We start from the raw sequence: 22,517 nt of genomic DNA on the forward strand, positions 1-22,517 counted from the left end.
GCAACTGAGTGTACATTCATGGTCTTCCACTGCTGTATCCCATCCATGTCTTGTGCACTCAGTGATGCTCTTCTGCACATAACTGTTGTAACACGTGGTTATTTGAGTTACTGTCACCTACCTGCCAGCTTGAACCAGTCTGGCCTTTCTCCTCTGACCTCTCTCACTAAATTTATAGCCGACCACTCACTGCTTTTCTTTTTTGTTTTTTTGCACCATTCTCTCTAAATTCGAGAGACAGTTGTGTGTGAAAATTCCTGGAGATCAGCAATTTCTGAGCTACTCAAACCACCCTATCTGGGGCTAACAATTATCGCACGGCCAAAGTCACTTGAATCATATTTGCTCCGTGTTCTGATGTTTGATCTGAACAAAAACTGAACCTCTTGACCATGTCTGCATGCTTTCATGCATTGAATTGCTGCAACTTGATTGGCTAATTAGGTATTTGCTTTAATGAGCAGATGTACTTAATGAAGGTGTAGACTACTACAGCCCAGTGGAGGCCTTTTGGCCCAGAATATTGTGCTGACATTTTAACCTTCTCTAAGATCAATCTATCATTGCTCTATTCTTGTTGCCCTTCTACACAACCAAAGACTTAATTTTCTATAAACTTGATTTCAAATATTTTTAAAATATTTTGAGTCTTCGTAAGTGAGAAGATTATTTTTCTAACAATGTTACAGTAACTAACATATTGGTAAATTAATAGTAACTAATAAATTCTAGCTTTTAATGAAGGCCCATGTGGGAGAAAAAGCCAAAGGTATATGAAAAGAATGTAGCAACACTTCCAGCAGTTCACAAAACAAGACTTTGTCCAAATAAAACCATTTTAAAAGTGAGGATTAACTTTAAAGCATTGCTTATGATTATGCTTTCAGTTTCTCCTGCTGTACTTAACGTACCTTAATAAAACTCATGTTCTATTTCTCTTTCCTTATCAATAACTTGGTTTTGGTAAATTCTGAAATTTTCCCAATCCTTAAAATCATTTTTCCCCCCCAAAGAATCAGTTTTAGAATTGACAAAGGTTTCTGGATTTTGATGAGACTGATCAGGAAATTAGTAACCACTTAAGGAAAAGAATTGTTTTTGCACATAATGCCTTTGCTACTGATTAAAATAACGGTTGCTTATTAACTATAATTTATTCCTTGAAAATGAATAGATTCTGGGAACATACAAAACAGAAACACACCCTTTGACCCATCATGGTCAAGCCAACATTTTAACTCCGTGATCTCCAGGTACACTGGACAACAAATTTTTTTGCAAAGCGTTGCTGCTTCAAAATTATTTTTTGTTTATGATAGACCGCTCAAAGGTGAACTCAGATATAATTTCAGACTACTTATATCTCGTAAGAATTTGGAGAAACAAGAAATTAACTGTACTGACTATTATGTGTCTAATTGCACAAGTTCAACTAAACTAGAAATGTTTTGTTGATGATTTTCATTTGTACTTAGTGTTTGAAGCTTCTCACTTAAATGTCCAACAATAATCAGCCAGCATTAATAGATTCCAGTCTCCCTGATACCATTTCTCCATGACTGCAATATCCTGACATTGACTTGTCACTGACAGCACCAAGATTTGCAGGGAGGAAGTCTAAATGTAATGTAGAAAATGAATCTTTAGTGACATGTTGCACTTCATGGTTTTATATACTTGAAGCATGTTGTCAACCAATTGCACGTAGCTTGGTGTTCTGTAGTGGCCAAGACAATTTTCAACCACATCCTTGAATGCCTTCCATGCAATTATCTCCAGTCCCACTAAAAGTTCTTTGAATTGCCTGTCATTGATGACCTGTTTGATTTGGGAACATTAATCAATTATTCTGAGAATAATTTGTCTCAAATATCAAAACGTCTCATGGAAATTTATAGCCTTTCTAAGACCTGTCTTGCCAAGCAGTTTCCGTCCTGCCTAAGTATTCTTAGAGATAGGATCTATAGGCATTTAGAGAATCATGGTCTGATCAGGGACAGTCAGCATGGCTTTGTGAAGGGCAGATCATGTCTAACAAGCCTGATAGAGTTCTTTGAGGAGGTGACCAGGCATATAGATGAGGGTAGTGCGGTGGATGTGATCTATATGGATTTTAGTAAGGCATTTGACAAGGTTCCACACGGTAGGCTTATTCAGAAAGTTAGAAGGCATGGGATCCAGGGAAGTTTGGCCAGGTGGATTCAGAATTGGCTTGCCTGCAGAAGGCAGAGGGTGGTGGTGGAGGGAGTACATTCAGATTGGAGGATTGTGACTAGTGGTGTCCCACAAGGATCTGTTCTGGGACCTCTACTTTTCGTGATTTTTATTAACGACCTGGATGTGGGGTAGAAGGATGGGTTGGCAAGTTTGCAGACGACACAAAGGTTGGTGGTGTTGTAGATAGTGTAGAGGATTGTCAAAGATTGCAGAGAGACATTGATAGGATGCAGAAGTGGGCTGAGAAGTGGCAGATGGAGTTCAATCCGGAGAAGTGTGAGGTGGTACACTTTGGAAGGGGAAACTCCATGGCAGAGTACAAAGTAAATGGCAGGATACTTGGTAGTGTGGAGGAGCAGAGGGATCTGGGGGCACATATCCACAGTTCCCTGAAAGTTGCCTCACAGGTGGATAGGATAGTTAAGAAAGCTTATGGGGTGTTAGCTTTCATAAGTCGAGGGATAGAGTTTAAGAGTCGCGATGTAATGATGCAGCTCTATAAAACTCTGGTTAGGCCACACTTGGAGTATTGTGTCCAGTTCTGGTCACCTCACTAGAGGAAGGATGTGGAAGCATTGGAAAGGGTACAGAGGAGATTTACCAGGATGCTGCCTGGTTTAGAATGTATGCATTATGATCAGAGATTAAGGGAGCTAGGGCTTTACTCTTTGGAGAGAAGGAGGATGAGAGGAGACATGATAGAGGTGTACAAGATAATAAGAGGAATAGATAGAGTGGATAGCCAGCGCCTCTTCCCCAGGGCACGACTGCTTAATGCAAGAGGACATGGCTTTAAGGTAAGGGGTGGGAAGTTCAAGGGGGATATTAGAGGAAGGTTTTTTACTCAAAGAGTGGTTGGTGCGTGGAATGCACTGCCTGAGTCAGCGGTGGAGGCAGATACACTAGTGAAGTTTAAGAGACTACTAGACAGGTATATGGAGGAATCTAAGGTGGGGGCTTATATGGGAGGCAGGGTTTGAGGGTCAGCACAACATCGTGGGCCGAAGGGCCTGTACTGTGCTGTACTATTCTATGTTCTATATCCTATGTTCTAAGTTATGCCCAGGCATGCGTGGACAAGATAGAAAACTTCTCAGCTTACATTGTGGGCACCATTTTAGTTGACTTAAGTTATGAATTAAATTAACAAAAACAGGCGATTTTTAAGAAAATGGTGTGTGATAGGGAAATTTAATGGTGATTTTCTTCGATCAACTGCCCAAAATCGATAAGATACACCCATAAGTATTCAGGTAGCAAAATTTTCGTTGTCCAGTGATATCAGCTACTCTCAGTGTAAAGAACAAAACCTTTCTCCCAGATCCCATTCAAAACTCTTTCCTCTCACCTTAAACCTCTTCTCTCCATGTTTCTGACACCCCTCTCACGGGGGGTAAAGTTTTGACCATCTGTTTCTCATATATACTGTGTATGAGGTCATCTCTCAGCCTCCTTCAATGCAGAGAGAACAAACCCAGCCTCTCCAACCTCTCCCCATGTTCTTGGAGAACTTCCAACTGCTCCAGAGAAGTCCAGGAACATACCACCAAGCTGAACCTCATCTGTAGAGAAGCTGAAACAAAGAAGAGATCACAGTTGTAACTGCACAATGAAAATCATGGGGTGAAATAACTTGACATTGAGAAATAATGGCCCGTAGAGGGTGAACCATGCAAAGCAGACCATAAAACAATGGAACGATAGAGTAGAGCACAACGTGGAACAGTTGCAGAGTCATAAACATGGAGACAGACCTTTAGCCCAACTGGTCCATGCTGACCAACATTCCCATTGAGCTGGTGCCATTCCCTCACACTTTGCTTATATCTCTCAAAACTTTTCCTATCTGTTTACTGCTCCAACTACCCTTTAAATGTTGTTTAATTTTGTTTTCTGCCTCAAGCATTTCCTCTGATCACTCTGTATGAAAACTTTTCTCCCTTGGTTCTTATTATATCTCTCTCCTCTTATCTTAAACCTATGCCCTCTAATCCTTGGTTCCCCAACCCTGAGGAAAAAGTCCTGATGAAGGGTCTTGGATCCAAAGGTCGACTATTTATTCATTTCCATAGATGCTGCCTGATCTGTGGAGTTCAAAGGATTTCAAAATGGCTTGTGGTTTCTTTCTGTTTCTCTGCGCATTGGTTGTTGGTCTTTATATTTTTTTTTAAATTGGGTCCTTTCGGGTTTCTTGCAGATTTGTTTGCCTACAGGCAGCCACAGAGCAAGAAACCTGAGAGAACCCAGAGGAACGGGAAAAAAACCCACAAATCACACAAACAATAGACGTGAGCATCCACATTCCGAGCCGAAATGAGTCTGTGGATCTGAACCCTGGAGCAGCCCGGAATAGGCCCAAAGCCTCGGTGTCAGTCCATCATATTAGCGGGCATGGAGCTCAGCAGCTGGGGGCAGTCTTTGTAGCCTCAGCGCCACGGAGAGAGGAATCATCATCACAGGACAGCCAGTGAAATTGGTTCTCACCTCCAATCCTGATGCCCTGACTTTCCAGTACGTCGTTTAAATTTTTGAAACAGCGTATCGTATCTCACACTAGGACCCTCCCAGGCACTGCTGCAGCGAAAGGCTCCAGGCCTGGAACATGCTGCCCAGAGTCTTGCTCCAGGCCCAGATTTCGCCGCCCAGCCTGAAGCCACTCTCAATTTCTCCAAATTGGCTTGGCGGCCCAGAGCAATCCAACCCAGAACTCCTCTGCCTTGACCTCTCCTCTCCGAATGGTTCATTCCATCTGCGTTGAGTCTGCTACGTACCAGCATGGTTCACCCCTCGAATTCACTTCAACCTCGCTCGCCTCTTCATTGTTTGTGGTGATTAACTTACTACAACTTACTTCAGGAAAGGTGCTATTAGCAATGTTTTTAGTCAAATTTCTTGCCTTTTGAACTACCAGTGAGCTGATGCACACATCTGGTAGCACCATCTTAAACCGTAAGCCTTTCTTGTGTGTTGCCCTGAGAAAAAGATTGTGGTCATTAACCCTCTCAATGGCAATCATGTTTTCTTTACACTGCTATATAATCCCCGCATTCTCGTCTACTTACTCACCTACTGCCTGTTATGCCACTGGCATTTAGGGCAGCAATGAAGGTCCTTCGTCTCTGGCGGTGTTCAGGTCTTCCTTCACCATGTCAATAGCTTCCTCTCAGTTTTCACTGCTATCAGCCATGCAAATCCCAGGTAGAAGATCAGGAATACCATCGCACTCATATGTAGAAAGATTCTTCATAACTGTTTCTGAAACAATTTTGTCTTACCAGTCAGGGTTGTTAGCCCTGAGCTGAACTTCTGAAGCTGGACGACCAGTGGACTGCCCCTAGTGTGTCCTTTACCCTTTGACCTGTTTGGCATGGGTGCCTCTACCAAGAGCCAAAGCATAAAGACCTGACTCCAGCCAACAATGCCCTCCAGGTCATTGAGGCACGCAAGCCTCCAAACCCTACTACATGGTTATAGTCCTCTTGGAGGTCATTCTTCTCTGCTCCAGTGTAAGAACTCTCAACCAGCATAAACTCTCTCTGGAATTCATTCCCTCAAGTCCCAGGAATATTGTCATAAATCTCCTCTGCACTCTTTCCAAATTAGTGGTGTCCTTTCTAAGGTGCCTAAAACTAAAGACAAATGTCCTGTACAATAAAAGATTTGGAATCATATAATGGCTGTACACTGAAAAGATAAGGATATAGCGATATACAGGATTAGATTATCTCACAATTAATTTAGTGGCATGATTAGTTATTGCATATTGCTAAACACATTATGTCAGTATGGCACAAAGCATCTGGTTCTGAGACGTACCTGAGAGAAGTTTTGCAAGGCAACAAAGCTGAATATCAATAATATTGAATTCACATCGTCCTGTGGGAATGTTAAGATTAAATTCAGCAGGCACAAATTTAAAACTCTGTCACAGCTGAAGAATTTCAATTTACTTCTGGTCTGGGAAGTGTTCTTCCACCAAGTAAAGGCATTGGAAGACATCACATCCAAGGTGAGCCCATGAGAGAGACAATAGGTCCTGGGCAACCCATCAGTACAAGGAGCTACTGCTGCTGGTCCACAGTAATGGACTGAACTTGCCAGCCAGGATGAAGCCCTGACCCCCACATCTTAGCCTTGAGTTACATCACTCACCCAGCCCACCCAACAGTCCTCACAAGCATCTGCTGCTCACTCCAGCCTGAAACTGTGAGGCAAAATAAATCACTCTGTTTAGACTCATAGAGAAGTACAGCACAGAAATATGCCAAAACCATTTCAACTGCCTATTCCTGTCGACCTGCAACGGGACCATAGCCCTCCATAGCCCTACTATCCATGTGCCTATCCGAACTTCTCTTAAAGGTTGAAATTGAGCTCACATGTAGCAGTTGTGCTGGCGGCTCGTTCCACACTCTCACAGCCCTCTGACCTCTTTCACCCTTAACCCATGACCTCTGGTTGTAGTCTCTCCCAACCTCAGTGGAAAAAGCCTGCTTGCATTTACCCAATCTATACCCCTCATAGTTTTGTATACCTCTATCAAATCTCCTCTCAATCTTCTACATTCTAAAGAATATAGTCCTCACATATTCAATCTTCCCTTATATCTCAGGTCCTCCAGACCCAGCAATATCCTTATAAATTTTCTCTGTACTCTTTCAACCTGTTTACATAGAACCATAGAATATTACAGTACAGAAACAGGGCCTTTTGGCCCTTCTTGGCTGTGCCGATCCATTTTTCTGCCTAGTCCCACTGACCTGCACCTGGACCATATCCCTCTATACACCTCTCATCCATGTACCTGTCCAAGTTTTTCGTAAATGTTAAAAGTGAGCCCGCATTTACCACTTCATCTGGCAGCTCATTCCACACTCCCACCACTGTGTGTGAAAAAGCCCCCACTAATGTTCCCTTTAAACTTTGCCCTCTTCACTCTTAACCCATGTCCTCTGGTTTTTTTTCTCCCCTAGCCTCAGTGGAAAAAGCCTGCTTGCATTCACTCTGTCTATATCCATCATAATTTTTATATACCTCTATCAATCTTTCTTGTCGCTAGGTGACCAAAACTTGACACAATACCCCAAATTAGGCTTCACCAACATCTTTTACAACTTCAGCATCCCATTTCCTGTACTCGGTACATTGATTTATGAAGACTTAATATGCCAAAAGCTTTCCTAACGACCCTATCTACTTGTGACACTGCTTTCAATGAATTATGTACAGTACCTGTATTCCCAGACCCTTTTGTTCTGTCTCTCTCCTCAGTGCCCTACTGTTCACTGTGAAAGACCTATCCTGTTTGGTTCTACTGAAGTGCAAAACTTCACACTTGCCTGTGTTAAATTCCATCTTCCATTTTTCAGTCCATTTTTCCAGCTGATGCAGATCTCTCTGCAAGCCATGAGAGTCTTCCTCACTGTCCACTACACCCCCAATCTTGGTGTCATCCGCAATTTTGCTGATCCAGTTAACCACATGATCATCCAGACCAATGATAGAGATGACAAACAACCCGGCACTGATCCTGTGGCAAACCACTAGTCACAGACCTCCAGCCAGAGAGGCAATCTTCTACTACCACTCTCTGGTTTCTCCTACAAAGCCAATGCCTAATCCGATTTTTTAAATCCATGCACACAGAATCATTAAGAATGTGCCTCAAGACACAAATCCCATGTGATCGTCTCTTGCTCGCCCTGCCTTGCAGCTACGCTGACCCGACCGCAGCAAAGTGAAGCTCCTTATCAGATGCGAGCCGCTGTGCATGGAATCATTGCTGAGATCGGCGTTGCCAAATCGCTTTGAGTGAGGCTGAGGAAAAATGCTCAGCACCGGGGAGAGGCGGTGAGCAGCGAAATACTGCCACCTGCTGGCTCTCTGTTTCATTGCCACAGAAAATAGCTGGTCCAGCAGCAGAGGACGAGGAATTTACCAAATACTCAGTACAGCAGCCCTGTTAGTAATCATTACTATGTATACAATGACTCTTTGTAGTGCTGATAGTACTATTCCTCTAATTTCTGGAAACTCATCCTGAGTGTCAAATGAGGTGTCTATGTTTCAATAATCAGAGTCTGCAAACAATCTCTTTTACTGCTGAATTTTAAGCAAGCATAGTCCACAGTAATGTGCTTGGTTCCCTCTGAAATAGCCCAAATAATTCTTTTCCTGGGGCATGCGATAGGCATATGTAATACTAGGAATGATAAAATATTATTAAAAATGGAGAAGTAAACACACGAGAAAAGCTGGAGGAACTCAGCAGGCCAGGCAGCGTCTATGGAAAAGAGTACAGTTGACGATTCAGGCCGAGACCCTTCATCAGGACTGTTAAAAGAAGATGAGAAGTCAGAGTAAGAAGGTGGGGGGAGAGGAGAAATAAATACCAGATAGTAGGTGATAGGAGGAACCGGGAGAGGGGGAGGGGTGAAGTAAAGAGCAGGGAAGCCAATTGGTGAAAGACATAAAGGGCTGGAGAAAGGGGAATTTGATAGGAGAGGACAGCAAGCCATGGAAGAAAGGAAAGGAGGGAGGGACCAGAGGGAGGTAAAGGCCAGGTACAGAGATAAGATGAGGGAATGGGGGAGTGGTGAAGTGGGGGGGGGGGGTGGAATTACCAGAAGTTTGAGAAATGATGTTCAGGTTGGATGCTACCCAGATGGAGTATAAATTGTTACTCCTCCATCCTGAGTGTGGCCTCTTTGTGGCAATAGAGAGCATGGAGTGACATATTGGGAATAGGTAGTAGAATTGAAATGGATGGCCTTTGGGAGATCCCATTTTTTTGTGGTGGGCAGAGAAAAGGTGCTCAGCAAAGTGGTCTCCCAATTTATGTCAGGTCTCACCAATATACAGGCGGCTATACCCAGAACACACTATGACCCCAACAGACTCACAGGTGAAGTGTCAACTCACCCGGAGGGACTTTGGGGGCCCTGAATGGTAGTGAGGGAGGAGGTGTAGGGGCAGGTGTAGCAAGGAAAAGTGCCAGGAGGGAGATCAGTGGGGAGGGGTGAATGGACAAGGTGTCCATTTTGCTGCGGTTTTGGTGGTTAATCGCATTTTGTAGAATGGATTTATTTTGTTTGATTATATGATAAAATCTTCAAAATAATTAAAAATAACATGGAGGTTTAATACAGTAATTTGTTCTCTTGTCAATAGGGAGACCCAGGATTCCAAGGAGAAAGTGGATTACCTGTAAGTAACTAATCGTCTAGTTGCTCCTAATTAGGGATTATCTTGGCTTCATTTGCTAAATGATGAATGATTAAAAGAGCAATCAGATTGAAAGTGTGTATCTGATGAGCTGAATTATGAGAGGAAGCATTTGAATAGAATCTACAGTTAATCACTGTGCAACATTAATTTATTTTCATTAACATGTTAGTCATTCAAGTTATGTGAAAAGAGATAATGGGATAGGAGGAAAGAAAGCCTGAAGGAAAGGTGAAAAGGGCAAGCGGAAGCAGAAAGAGGTGAGGACGGGAATAGGACAGCAAAATCTTCAGCAAAGCGGGAGGGAAAGCCTGAGACAAAAGGAAGGTTGATTATTGGAGAAAAGTCTCTGCCATTGGAAGCATTGCACAGGCTGGAACAGACCACTACCTAACATGGCTTCTCTCAGGAACTAAATGTGGGCATGATTTGAAAGCCAGTGTTCCATTTCCTTTCATTTAGTATTCAGGTCAACGACTCAGATGGGGCGACACAGTAGTGTAATGGTTAGCACAATGCTTTATAAGCACCAGTGACTCAGGTTCAATTCCTGCTGCTGTCTGTGAGAAGTTAGTACATTCTCCCAGTGACCACGTGGCTTTCCTCCGGGCTCTCCCACAATCCAAAGATGGTAGGTTGGTAGGTTAATGTGTCCTTGTTTATTATCCTGTGATTAGGCTAGGGTTACCCTGGGGGATTGCTGGGCAGTGTGGCTCGAAGGGTCGATTCTGTGCTGTATCTCAATAAATACATTCTCAGCATTGCTGTTAATCCTAAAATATAAAACTACCAAATACTCATTCTCACCACCCCAAAAATATACTGTATTTGTATATTTAATACAAATGGATGTCATTTACTTGGATTTTCAGAAGGCATTTGATAAGGTACCATGCATGAGGCTGCTTAACAAGATAAAATCCTATGGTGTTACAGGAAAGATACTGGCATGGATGGAGGAATGGCTGACAGGCAGGAGGCAGTGAGTGGGAATAAAGGAGGCTTTTCTGGTTGACTGCCAGTGACTAGTGGTGTTCCTCAGGGGTTAGCATTGGGACCACTGATTTTCACATTGTTTGACAGTTATTTGGATAATGGAATTGATGGATTTGTGGCAGAATTTGCAGACGATATGAAGATATGTGGAGGGTAGGTAGTGCTGAGGAAGCAATGTGATTGCAGCAGGACTTAAACAACTGGAAGAATGGGCAAAAAAGTGGCTGATGGAATACAGTGTTGGGAAATGTACGATAATGCTTTTTGGTAAAAGGAACATTAGTGCAGACTATTATCTAAATGGGGAGAAGGTTCAAACATCAGATGGACTTGGGAGTCCTCGTGCAAGACTCCCATAAGGTTAATTTACAAGTTGAGCCTGGGGTAAAGAAGGCAAATGCAATGTTGCCATTTATTTCATAGGGAATAGAATATAAAAGCAAAGAGATAATGCTGAGCCTTTATAAGACACTAGTCAGACTGCATTTGGTGTATTGTCAACAGTGTTGACTTGGAGCGTTGTTGGAGAGGTTCACGAGGATGATTCTGGCAATGAAGGGGTTAACATATGAGGACCATTTGGCAGTTTTGGGCCTGTACTCACTGGAGTTCAGAAGAATGTAGGGGGATCTCATTGAAACCTATCAAAAGCTGAAAGGATTAGATATGGCGGATGTGGAGATGTTTCCTATGGTGGGGGTATCCAGAACTAGAGGGCACAGCCTCAAAATTGAGGGGCGACCTTTTAGAACAGAGGTGAGGAGGATTTTATTTTAGCTGGAGAATAGTGAATCTGTGGAATGCTCTGCCACAGACGGCAGTGGAGGCCAAGTCTGTGAGTATATTTAAGGCGGAAGTTGATTGTTTCCTGATCGGTCAGGGCATCAAAGGATATGGCGAGAAGGCAGGTGTATGGGGTTGAGTGGGATCCGGGATCAGCCATGATGGACTGGCAGAGCAGACTTGCTGGGCTGAATAGCCTAATTCTGCTCCTATGTCTTATGGCCAAAATAAATAATATGCTACCTATAGACTCACTTTCAAGGACCCTTTACAACTCTTATTCTCAGTATTTTTTTATTAGCTTGTTTTCTTTTACACATTGGTTGTTTGTCAGTCATTGCCTCAGATGTAGTTTTTTTTCAGGAAATTCTATTTGACTTTTTTTTCGTGTAAATGGCTGCAAGAAACTGAGTCTCAAGATAGTAACAAGTACCTACTTTGATAATAAATTTTATTTTGGGTATGAATTCTTGAAAGTGGTGTCACAGGTAGATAGGGACATAAAGAACACTTATGGCAAATTGGCCTTCATAAATTAAAGTGTTGAGTACAGGATTTGCGATGTTATGTTTAATTTTTATAAAGCAATGGTGAGGCCTAATTTGGACTATTGTGTGCTCACTTACATATAGGAAAGATGTATACAAGATTGGTCAGGTCACTTGTCTGAGTGCTACTGGTACCATGTAACCCAGTACTACCTGTCGCATGGTCGGGTGGTCGGCAACTAAACCGGCTCCCCCTCCAGGCTTGCCTGGTGAGGAGGGTGGCTAGGCACCCTGCAGGACGAAAAACAAGACCTGTCAAAGGGCAGATGAACCCTCTCGTAGGGTCAACGGCCATCTAGCAAACACGTGCCGTGAAGCGCGGAAAGGGCATCCCTTGCATCGAAGCTTGGTCTGGCCATTAACCGCAACAGAACTTCCCCCAGCCGTTTTGGACCCCACCATGCTGCTGGATCCAGGAGGGGATGTCAAGAGGGTGGGTCTGGACCTGTGCAACCCCCTACTCACCTAAAATCCACTCACGCACACGTCGTTCCCTTCTGAGGAGTGGGGTACCACCCCATTAACTGACTGAAAGGAACCATCATCATCCTATGGGATGGATAGCCAAAGAGAAAGAGAGATACAAGACTGAAAGAATGCAGGGAAAATTTACAAGGATGTTGCAAGGATTTGAGGACCTGAGTTGTCGGTTGGGACTTTATTCCCTGGAGTGTATAAAAATGAGAGGAGATTTGATAGAGGTCTACAAAATAATGAGGGATATAAACAGGGTAAATGTAAACAAGCTTTTTCCTCTGAGGTTGGGTGGGACTAGGAACAGAGGTCATGGGTTAAGGGTGAAGGATGAAATGAACATGAGGGGGTGTTTCTTCACTCAGAGGGTGGTAGGAGTATGGGGCCTGTTTCTGTGCTGTGGTGCTCTATGACACTAAAGTGAATCTCAAATTAGTTTCTGGTAACATGTACCAACTTTGATGATAAATTTCCTTTGAACTTTGATAGAGTAAACACATCAGAACACATCTTTTGTGTTCATATTGGCAAGTCAATACATTCTCTTATAAGGCATCAGTGTTTTCTCCATAACAGCGCACCCAGGAAGCATTTGATCAGCTGTCTGTGTCAAATGGTGGTAGAACCCCAAGCCTGTAGCTCTTCCCCACTGGGCAGCTGCTCTGAGCTTCAGTGCATTCCTCAGAAGGCACTCCTGCACCACGGAATGTGCCGGCTGGCAGCATTAACCTGTGGGCAACATTAACGCTGGAAGGCCAGTAAGCTTCAGGCAGACCAACATGCATCTTTCACCTTTCCAGCAGCAGCTGATGTCTGCCTGAAATGATCCTGGTACTGGTTATCACTTAGTCAGCCTGCACCCTGGCCGATTAATCATTACAGCTACCCATCCCTGTAAACAATGAAGGCAAATGGAGGCAAAGAGTCTGCGGGTGGTGGAGCCTCGAGCAACGAGCAGTCCGATGGGCGAACCAACAAGTGGACCAGAATCTGTGGAGGGAAAGGAATTTCAGGGATTCAACATAAAACATTGACAGTTCCTTACCCCTCACAGCAGGTGGACCACATTAGACTAGGATTTTAAAGCAAAGATGTAGCATTCAGTCTTTATAAAGCTGTGGTGTGGCCTCATCTGGGGGACTGTGAGCAGTTCTGGGCCCCTTATCTTCGAAACAATGTGCTGACATTCAAGAAGGTTCAAATGAGGTTTGTGAAAATGATTCTGGGATTGAACAGCTGATCGTATGAGGAGTGTCTGATGACTCTGGGCCCCTACGCACTGGAATTCAGAAGAATGGGGGGGGGAGTGTGATCTCTCTGAAATCTATCAAATGTTGGAAGGCCTTGATAGAGCGCATGTGGAGAGGATGTTTGCTATTGTGGCTGAGTCTAAGACCAGAGGACACAGTCTCAGATTAGAGGGATGTCCATTTAGAACAGGGATTGGTGAACCTGTGGAATATTTAAGGCAGAGGTAGATGGATTCCTGATTAGTCAGGGTGTGAGGGGATATGGGGAGGAGTCAGGAGATGGCGGCTGAGAAGAAAATGGGTCAGCTATGATGAAATAGAGGAGCAGACTGGATGGACCACTTGGCCGACTTCTGCTCCGATATCTGATGGTCTTATGATCTTATTAAGGATTGAGGTAGAAAGGCAAGGCAGCCAACTCAATCATCTAATGAGTCAATCAGAAATCCCTGTGACAATCACTGAACAAAACTTGTGATCCCAGTTGTGATTATTGCATATCTTATTTGATATATGATTTTAGCAATTTATTACAGTCACTTGAAATTTAAGATAAAATTATAGTTTCTAAATTACTTCAGAAAGCAGACTATCTGTTTTATTAAACATATATGCTATTAAATTTATTCCACATTCAAGATTTTTGTTTAACAGACCTAGAAGAATCTTTTTACTGGAGCAAAGGAAAATTGAATGTGATAATTTATTGAATATGTACTGGAGAGGAGGAATATCAAATTAAATGTCAAGTAATGAATTAAACATCAAAATCCTGGAGGGCAGGTTGTTCAGGTGGGTTTAATATAATGTTACAGGGGGATGGGAACCGGAGTGATAGTACTGAAGATGAAGTAGTTGGTTTTCAAACAGAGGCAATGTGTAGTGAGACTCCTAGCAGAGAGAGACTGATGACAGGACAAAATTGCAGTCAACAGGATGAGTTGGAGAGAAAATTGCAAAGGATGAATATAGGACTGAAGGTGCTATATTTGAATGCACACAGTATTTTGGAACAAGGCAGATGAACTTGTAGCACTGCTGCAGATTGGCATGTATGATGCTGTAGCGGACATCCCACCTCTCCCGGAAATTCCAGGAGTCTCCCGCATATTGATAGCGGCTCCCTGACACCCGGAAATTATATACAATATCCCGGAAATTGATTTTTTTGAGAGGGAGAGCGAGCATCCTGGTTGGTCTGTCTTTGTGCTAAGTAGACCTATCAGTTTTCTCTGTGGGAGGGCTTTACAGTCGACCTCAAAAATAATGACAGTGTTGCTCGCTGCACTGTTTACAACAGTGAATTTTCTATTGCCCATGGTGGGTTAAGATGTAAAAGACATGTTGAGGTGAGTTTAACATGTGTCATTCATACATTAGCATAGCTAACGTTATTTAAACTAGCTGGATAGCTACTAAGGAGCTACTCTATTGATGTCCTAAGTGAGGAGGCCAAACTCCCTGTAGATTTGCTTAAAGTTGTAATAGAATAAAAAAAAAAGACTCCATGAAAATATATAATATAAGTACATATTTTAATGTCACATTTTCTGCATGTACCCAACTTGGTTTACAGATTAGACAAAATCACTAAACAAAGTATTACATTCACCCTTAGAGGTCGACTGGAGGCGGGGGTGAGGGTGGGAATATGGGACTGCAGGGGGCGGGGGTGCTACCTCCCTGAAATGAGTTTTTGCAGGGTGGGATGTCTGCTGTAGGCATCACTGAATCATGGCTGAAAGATTGTTGCTGGGAACTTGATGTCTGAGGAATCACATTATATCGAAAGCACAGAGGAGGTGGTGTTGATCTGTTGGTAAAAAAATGAAATCAAATCATTAGAAAGAGGTGACTTAGGGTCAGAAGGTGCTGAATCATTGTTGATAAATCTAAAGAACTGCAAGGGTAAAAAGACCCTGATGGGAGTTGTATGCAGACCCCTAAACAGTGGTAAGGAAGTGATCTACAAATTACAACGGGAGATAGAAAATGCATGCTGAAAGAGCGATACTACAGTAGTCATGGGGGATTTCAATATGCAGATAGATTGGAGAAAATCAGGTTGGTGCTGGATTCCAGGAAGGGGGAATTTCTAGAATGTCCATGAGATGGCTTTCTAGAGCATCGTGGTTGAGCCCATGATGGGATAGCTATTCTGGATTGGGTGTTGTGCAGTGATCTGGAATTGATTAGAGATCTTAAGGTAAAAGAACTCTTAGAGGAAAGTGATCATAATATGGTTAAATTTGCCCTGAAATTTGAGAAGGAGATGCTAAAGTCAGATGTATCAGTATTTCAGTGGAGTAAAGGGAATTACAGAGGCATGAGAGAGGAGTTGGTCAGAACTGATTGGAAAAGAACACTGGCAGGGATGACAGCAGAGCACCAAAAGCTGGAATTTCTGAAAGCAATTCAGAAGGCACTGGCTATATACATCCCAAAAAGGAAGAAGATTCCAAAGGAAAGATGACACAACCATGGCTAGCAAGAGAAGTCAAAGCCAACATAAAAGCCAAAGAATGGGCATATAATAGAGCAAAAATTAGTGGGAAGTTAAAGGATTGGGAAGCTTTTAAAAGCTAACAGGAGGCAACTAAAAAATTCGTTAAGAGTGTAAAGGTGGAATACCGATGTAAGCTAGCCAGTAATGTTAAAGATGGTACCAAAAGTTTCCTCAAATACATAAAGTGCAAAATAGAAATGAGAATGGATATTGGACCACTGGACAATGATGCTGGAGAGATAGTGATGAAGTACAAGGAGATGGCAGACAAACTGAATAATTCTTATGCATCAATCTTCACTGTGGAAGACTCTAGCAGTATGGTGGAAGTTCCAGGCATCAGGGGTTATGAGGTGTGTGAAGTTACCGTAACTAGAGAGAAGGTTCATGTGAACAAAAAGGTATGAAGGTAGGTAAGTCACCTGGACCAGATGGTGTTCACCCCAGATTTCTGAAAGTGGTGGCTGAAGAAATTTTGATGGCATTGGAAAAATTAGTCGCATTGCTATGTCTGAGATGAAGAAAGAGCAAATAGATTTTACCATGGCAAAAATAGAACATGCTGGATATAGTCAGCATATCAGGCCATATCTATAAGATGAGAAATAGAGTCAATATTTCAGGTTTGTGACCTTTTGTAGAATTATCTGTAATGTTAACTTTGTTTTGTTTCAGATTACCAGCATCTGCAGCTTCATTTTTGACTTTCAGTAGAATTCATTGTAGTGATTATATTGTTCAAGATTTTGAGAAAATGAACGGTTCTATGGCAGCTGAAAGCAGAATGTAGGTAATGGAGTATTTGCTCCATGAAGTTAACATGAAATAATTCAACATCAGGGAATGCATCAAAACCATTTCATCTTAAATCAAAACCCGTTAACTTTGTCCAGGTCAGAAAAGGAAGTGCATCTATTAAACATTCTGTGCCTTTTTAGCAAATTTTGAGAGTAAATCTACTCTTCAAATCCAAAATGAAGTGGTTGAATACTCCTTAAACCTGCATCTTGATTTTCCGTTTTATAGACATTTAAAAGATTGGTGGGCAGGCAGCATAAGTGAACAACACATACAAAATGCTGGAGGAACTCAGCATGTCAGACAGCATCTGTAGCGTGGAATAAACGGTCAACGTTTCAGCTGAGACTCTTCATCAGGACTGCGGGGGGGGGAGCTGAAGCCAGAATAAAAAGGTGGGGGGGAGGGGATGGAGTACAAGCTAGAAGGTGATGGGTGAGACCAGGTGAGGGGGAAGTTAAGTTTATAGGGGATGGGGCATGAAGTGAGAAACTGGGAGGTGACAGGTTGAAGAGGTAAAGGGCTGAAGAAGAGGGAATCTGATTGGAGAGAACAGAGGACCATGGGAAAAAAAAGGAAGGAGGAGTGGCACCAGAGGAGACGATGGGCAGGTGAGGAGAGGAGAGCTGGAATGGGCAATAAAAAAATAGAAAAGCAAGAGGGTGAAGAAATTACTAGAAGTTTGAGAAATTGATGTCCATGCGATCAGATTGGAGGCTACACAGACAGAATATAAAGTGTTGCTCCCCTGTGAGGATAGCCTCATTGTGGCAGTAGACTGACATGTCAGAATGGGAATGGGAAGATAAATTTAAATTGATGGCCACCGGGGGTGTCACAATGAGGTGCTGGGAATGGACTCAATGCGAGACACAGACGCTGAAGTACAAGGAACAGGACTTGACTAGAGTAGGGACGTGACAGGATTCAGGCAAGGAGCAGGGACAAGAATGCAGACTTGGGCTAGGGAAAGCAGGACAAGGACTAGGAACTATGGACTAGGAGACAAGGCTTGGACTCCAAGCCCGAGACTGGACAAGGACCCAGAACCTGGGTCTTGCCTCGGAACCAGAACCAGGCAAGGACATAACATAGCTTCAGGACAGGACGTGGCTGGGGTCTAGAGCCTTGAGTTTGGAGACAGGCTGGGGTCTTAGCTCTTGTGGCTTGAGGCTGGGGTCTTGTGTCTTGAGCTTGGCTGCGGGATCCCCGAGGTTTGGGTCCTTGGGTCTTGAGCTTGGCTGCGGGATCCTCAAGGCTGTGGTTCTTGGAGCTTGGCTGCGGTATCCTCGAGGCTGGGGTTCTTGGAGCTTGGCTGCGGGATCCTCGAGGCTTGGGTCCTTGGAGCTCGGCTGCGGGATTGTCGAGGCTTGGGTTCTTGAGTCTTGAGCTTGGCTGTGGGATCCTCGAGGCTGGAGTTCTTGGAGCTCAGAGACAGACTGGGAACCAAACATCAACATAGAGTCGGGACTTATCCTTCGACAAGCCGGGACTCATTTTTAACACAACACTAACATGGGACAGGACAGAACATAGACATAGAGCTGGGACTTATCCTAAGACAAGCCGAGACTCAACTTCTCCACACCAAGGTGGGAGAGGTCCATCTGTTGGGTAATGGCAGGATGGCCAGACTTACCCAACAGAGGCAAAGACAAGACAAGGCATGTCCCCCTGCAGGGCAATGGCAAGGCAGTCTGACTTACTCCACAGAGGCGAGGACAAGACAAGATATGACCCCCCCCCGCAGGGCAACAGCAAGACAGCCTGACTTACCCCACAGAGGCAAGGACAAGACAAGACAAGACAAGACCCCCCCCCCCTCCCACAGGGCAACAGTAAGACAGCCTGACTTACCCCACGGAGGCAAGGACAAGAAGAGACAAACACCAAAGAACAACAGGCAGTTCCATCTCTGCTCCGGGGAAGCTCCGAGTCTCAGTTCAGCCAGCAACCTCAGCTGGCTACGGAAACAGCTGGATCCCTACCTAGCTCAGAGTGGCTGGCAGCCACTCGGCTGGCCCAGGAAACAGCCAAATCCATATCGCAAAGACTACTCCAACAAGTAGAACTAATCAAAATAGGACATACATGGTAAATGGTAGGGCATTAAAGAATGCTTTAGAACAGAGGGATCTAGGAATAATGGTGCATAGTTCCCTGAAGATGGAATCGCATGTGGATAGGGTGGTGAAGAAAGCTTTTGGTTTGCTGGCCTTTATTAATCAGAGCACTGAGTATAGGAGTTGGGATGTAATGTTGAAATTGTACAAGGCATTGGTGAGGCCAAATCTGGAATATTGTGTACAGTTCTGGTCACTGAATTATAGGAAAGATGTCAATAAAATTGAGAGAGTACAGAGGAGATTTACTAAAATGTTGCCTGGGTTTCATCTCCTAAGTTACAGAGAAAGGTTGAACAAGTTAGGTCTTTATTCTTTGGAGCATAGAAGGTTGAGGGGAGACTTGATAGAGGTGTTTAAAATTATGAGGGGGATTGACAGAGTTGACGTGGTTAGACTTTTTCCATCGAGAGTGGGGAAGATTCAAACAAGAGGGCATGGGTTGAGAATTAGAGGACAAAAGTTTAGGGGTAATATGAGGGGGAACTTCTTTACTCAGAGAGTGGTAGCTGTGTGGAATGAGCTTCCAGCAGAAGTGGTTGAAGCTGGTTCTATGTTGTCATTTAAAGTTAAATTGGATAGATATATGGACAGGAAAGGAATGGAGGGTTATGGACTGAGTGCAGGTTGGTGGGAATAGGATAGGGTAAGAGTTCGGCACGGACTAGAATGGCCGAGGTGGCTTGTTTCCATGCTGTAATTGTTATATGGTTATATAAGTGGCAACAAGGCTCCATGAAGCAGTGGTCCTCCAACCAGGCCTAGAGATCACAAATGGTTTCATCAGCAGGTTACTCCAAGGGGGACTGAGAATACAAACCAGCAGCCCACACCTCTCTCTCTCTGTATCTTGTTTTACGGCGGTTGGCATCCAGCTTAATGGTGCATTACCGCCACCCTCTGCTCCGGAATGTGCACTAGACATACATTCTAAATCCCTTCACCCAAGTGCGCACGCACACACAAACACCTACACTTCACCCTCCCATCTTTGACCATCCTAGTATCCTATTCCTGTTTATTCATCATATTCTATATTTATATAAAAAAAAACCCCTGTACCCAAGCAGCCCACACTCAATCCCAAGGCTTCTTATATTGCAAGCCCAAAGATGGGAATCAGGTGCCAATGATTAACTCAAACAAGGGACAGCTGGAAGACCCGGAGTCCTGAGTCCACGGACCGGACCGTGAACCGGAATGTGGACTTTGCGGACCGGACCATGACAGGGACAAGGTGATAAGAGGTGTAGAGTGAGCGGATAGCCTGCGACCTTTTCCCCCAAGGCAGAAGTGGCCAATACAAGGGGGTCATAACTGTAAGGTGATTGGAGGAAAGTATAATGGGGATGTCAGGTGTAGGTTTTATTACACTGAGAGTGGCGGGTGTGTGGAACGCCCTGGTAGAGGTGCTGATAGTGACAGATACATTAGGGGGATTTAAGAAACTCCTAGGGAGGCATTTGGAATGTAGAAAAAAAAGAACTATGTGGGAGGGAAGGGCTAGATTGTTCTTGGAGTAGATTAAAATCTCGGCACAACACCAAGGCTATCTACTTTGTAGTTCTGTGCTGTACTTACTCCAACACTGAAGTGATTCCACAACCTATGGACTCACTTTCAAGGACTTTACAAGTCATGTTCTTGATGTTTATTATTTTGTTCATTTTTCTTTTTTATATTTCTACAAATTGTTTCCTTTTGCACATTGGTTGTTGTCCATCTTTGTTGTGTGCTGTTTTCCGTTGACTCTACTGTGCTTCATTGTATTTACTATGAATGCCCACAAGAAATTGAATCTCAGGTTAGTATATGGTGACATATATGTAGTTTGATAATAAATTTACTTTGAACTTCGTTCTGTGCCCCTGTGTTAGGGTGCTCTACAAAAGCAGGGTAATTCATTTGTAATTAGGTTACATTCAGTAGGACACTATTGCAGATTCATGCATATGAATACAAGCTTAAGTAACAGGTACCTAAGAGTGCAGATTCCGGCACAGTATTCCAACATAAGTTACCATTGTACAGAAGGAGACCATCGTGGCTATTCAGGTGTTTAAAGGAGCCATTTATTTTGACACATTTTGAATCAGTCACATACCAGCCAGTGTAGAAGCAATGAATTCTTTCTTCTCTTTTCCCCAGGGTTGTCAAGGGAACCCAGGTGATCCAGGCATTGCTGGACCAAGAGGACTACAAGGCCGACGTGTAAGTTGGGACACGTGACACTGCAAGTGCTGTAAACTGGAGCAAGCAATCAAACTGCTGGAGGAACTCTGCAGTTCAACCAGTGTCTGCGGAGGCAGAGGGATAGTCAACATTTTGGGTCAGAACCTCGCTTTGATCCTTAGATGGAGTCTTAACTTGAAACACCATCTATCCCTCAGCCTCCAGAGATACTGCCCAACCCACTGAGATGCTTCAGCAGTTTGGGTTTTGCTTGTTACAAGTAAGATGAACAGCATTAAACTAATTTTTTTTAATGTATAAGATGTAGGAACTCTGCCAAAGTCAGCATTTGCTACCTTTCCTTGATTTCCAATGAGAAGATGGTGGTGACCAGTCCTCGTAGTCAATCAAGGACTTTGACAACAGGCATTGATCATCTGACTCCTGACCAGCAGTTAGAAACCACATCAGTATCATAGAAACAGAATGGTAGAATGCTTTGAATAAGCTAATTCAGGTATCACTGTGCTTGGAGAATAGGGGATCAGGGATCAAAAATCAGCAACAAAAACAGACAACATTCAACAATCCTACAGAATAAGTAATTATATAAAAATAAAGTTAGAAGTACAAATATGCAATGAAATGTGCATAAATACACAAACGTCAGCGTGAGTTTAAGATGTAAGCTGCATTACAGAAGGTGGTTGAAAATGTTTACAATGAGTGATGGGAGCAATAAATATGATGCAAATTTATCAAAAAGTATTGTTAAAGATAGCTGACATTGAAATGTAATGCAAAGTAACCTTAAAGATAAAACTCATATGTAACTTTTGCAAGTTGATATGGTGGTTAAGAAAGCATATAGTGTGTTGGCTTTCATTAGTAGAGAGATTAAGTTCTAGAGCCATGAGGTAATGCTGCAGTTCTATAAAACTCTGGTTAGACCACACTTGGAATATTGTGTTCGGTTCTGGTTGTCTCATTATAGGAAAGATGTGGAAGCTTTAGCTTTAGGATGGTGAAGAGGAGGTTTATCAGGATGTTGCCTGGATTGGAGGGCATGTCTCTTGAGGATGGGCTGAGCATGCATGGGCTTTTCTCTTTGGAGCAAAGGAGTGCAGAGGTATACAAGATGATAAGAGGCATAGATCGCGTGGACAGCCACAGACTTTTTCCTAGGGTGGAAACGGCTAATATGAGCGGGGTATCATTTTAAGGTGATTGGAGGAAAGTATAAGCAGGATGTCAGAGGTAAGTTGTTTTACACAGAGTGGTGGGTGCATAGAACACACTACCAGGGTGAAGATAGAGACAGAATCAATGGGATCATTTGAGAGACATAGATAGGCACACTGATGCTAGAAGATGGAGGCTATTTGGGAGGGAAGGGTTGAATTGATCTGAGAGTAGAGTAAAAAGT

The 22,517-nt window shown here is 43.3% G+C and overlaps 1 protein-coding gene across 1 annotated transcript in view; it reads left to right on the top strand.

The window, feature by feature from the left end:
- Window positions 1-22,517, top strand: part of LOC140197005 (uncharacterized) — a 202,162-nt gene that overhangs the window by 84,388 nt on the left and 95,257 nt on the right. The window contains exons 10-11 of the mRNA XM_072256938.1: window positions 9,388-9,423; window positions 21,068-21,130. Coding sequence (XP_072113039.1) covers window positions 9,388-9,423; window positions 21,068-21,130 — 99 coding nt within the window. The remainder of the gene's footprint in view (window positions 1-9,387; window positions 9,424-21,067; window positions 21,131-22,517) is intronic.

Source organism: Mobula birostris, chromosome 4 (genome assembly GCF_030028105.1).
Source record: "Mobula birostris isolate sMobBir1 chromosome 4, sMobBir1.hap1, whole genome shotgun sequence".
NCBI classification, from domain to species: domain Eukaryota; kingdom Metazoa; phylum Chordata; class Chondrichthyes; order Myliobatiformes; family Myliobatidae; genus Mobula; species Mobula birostris.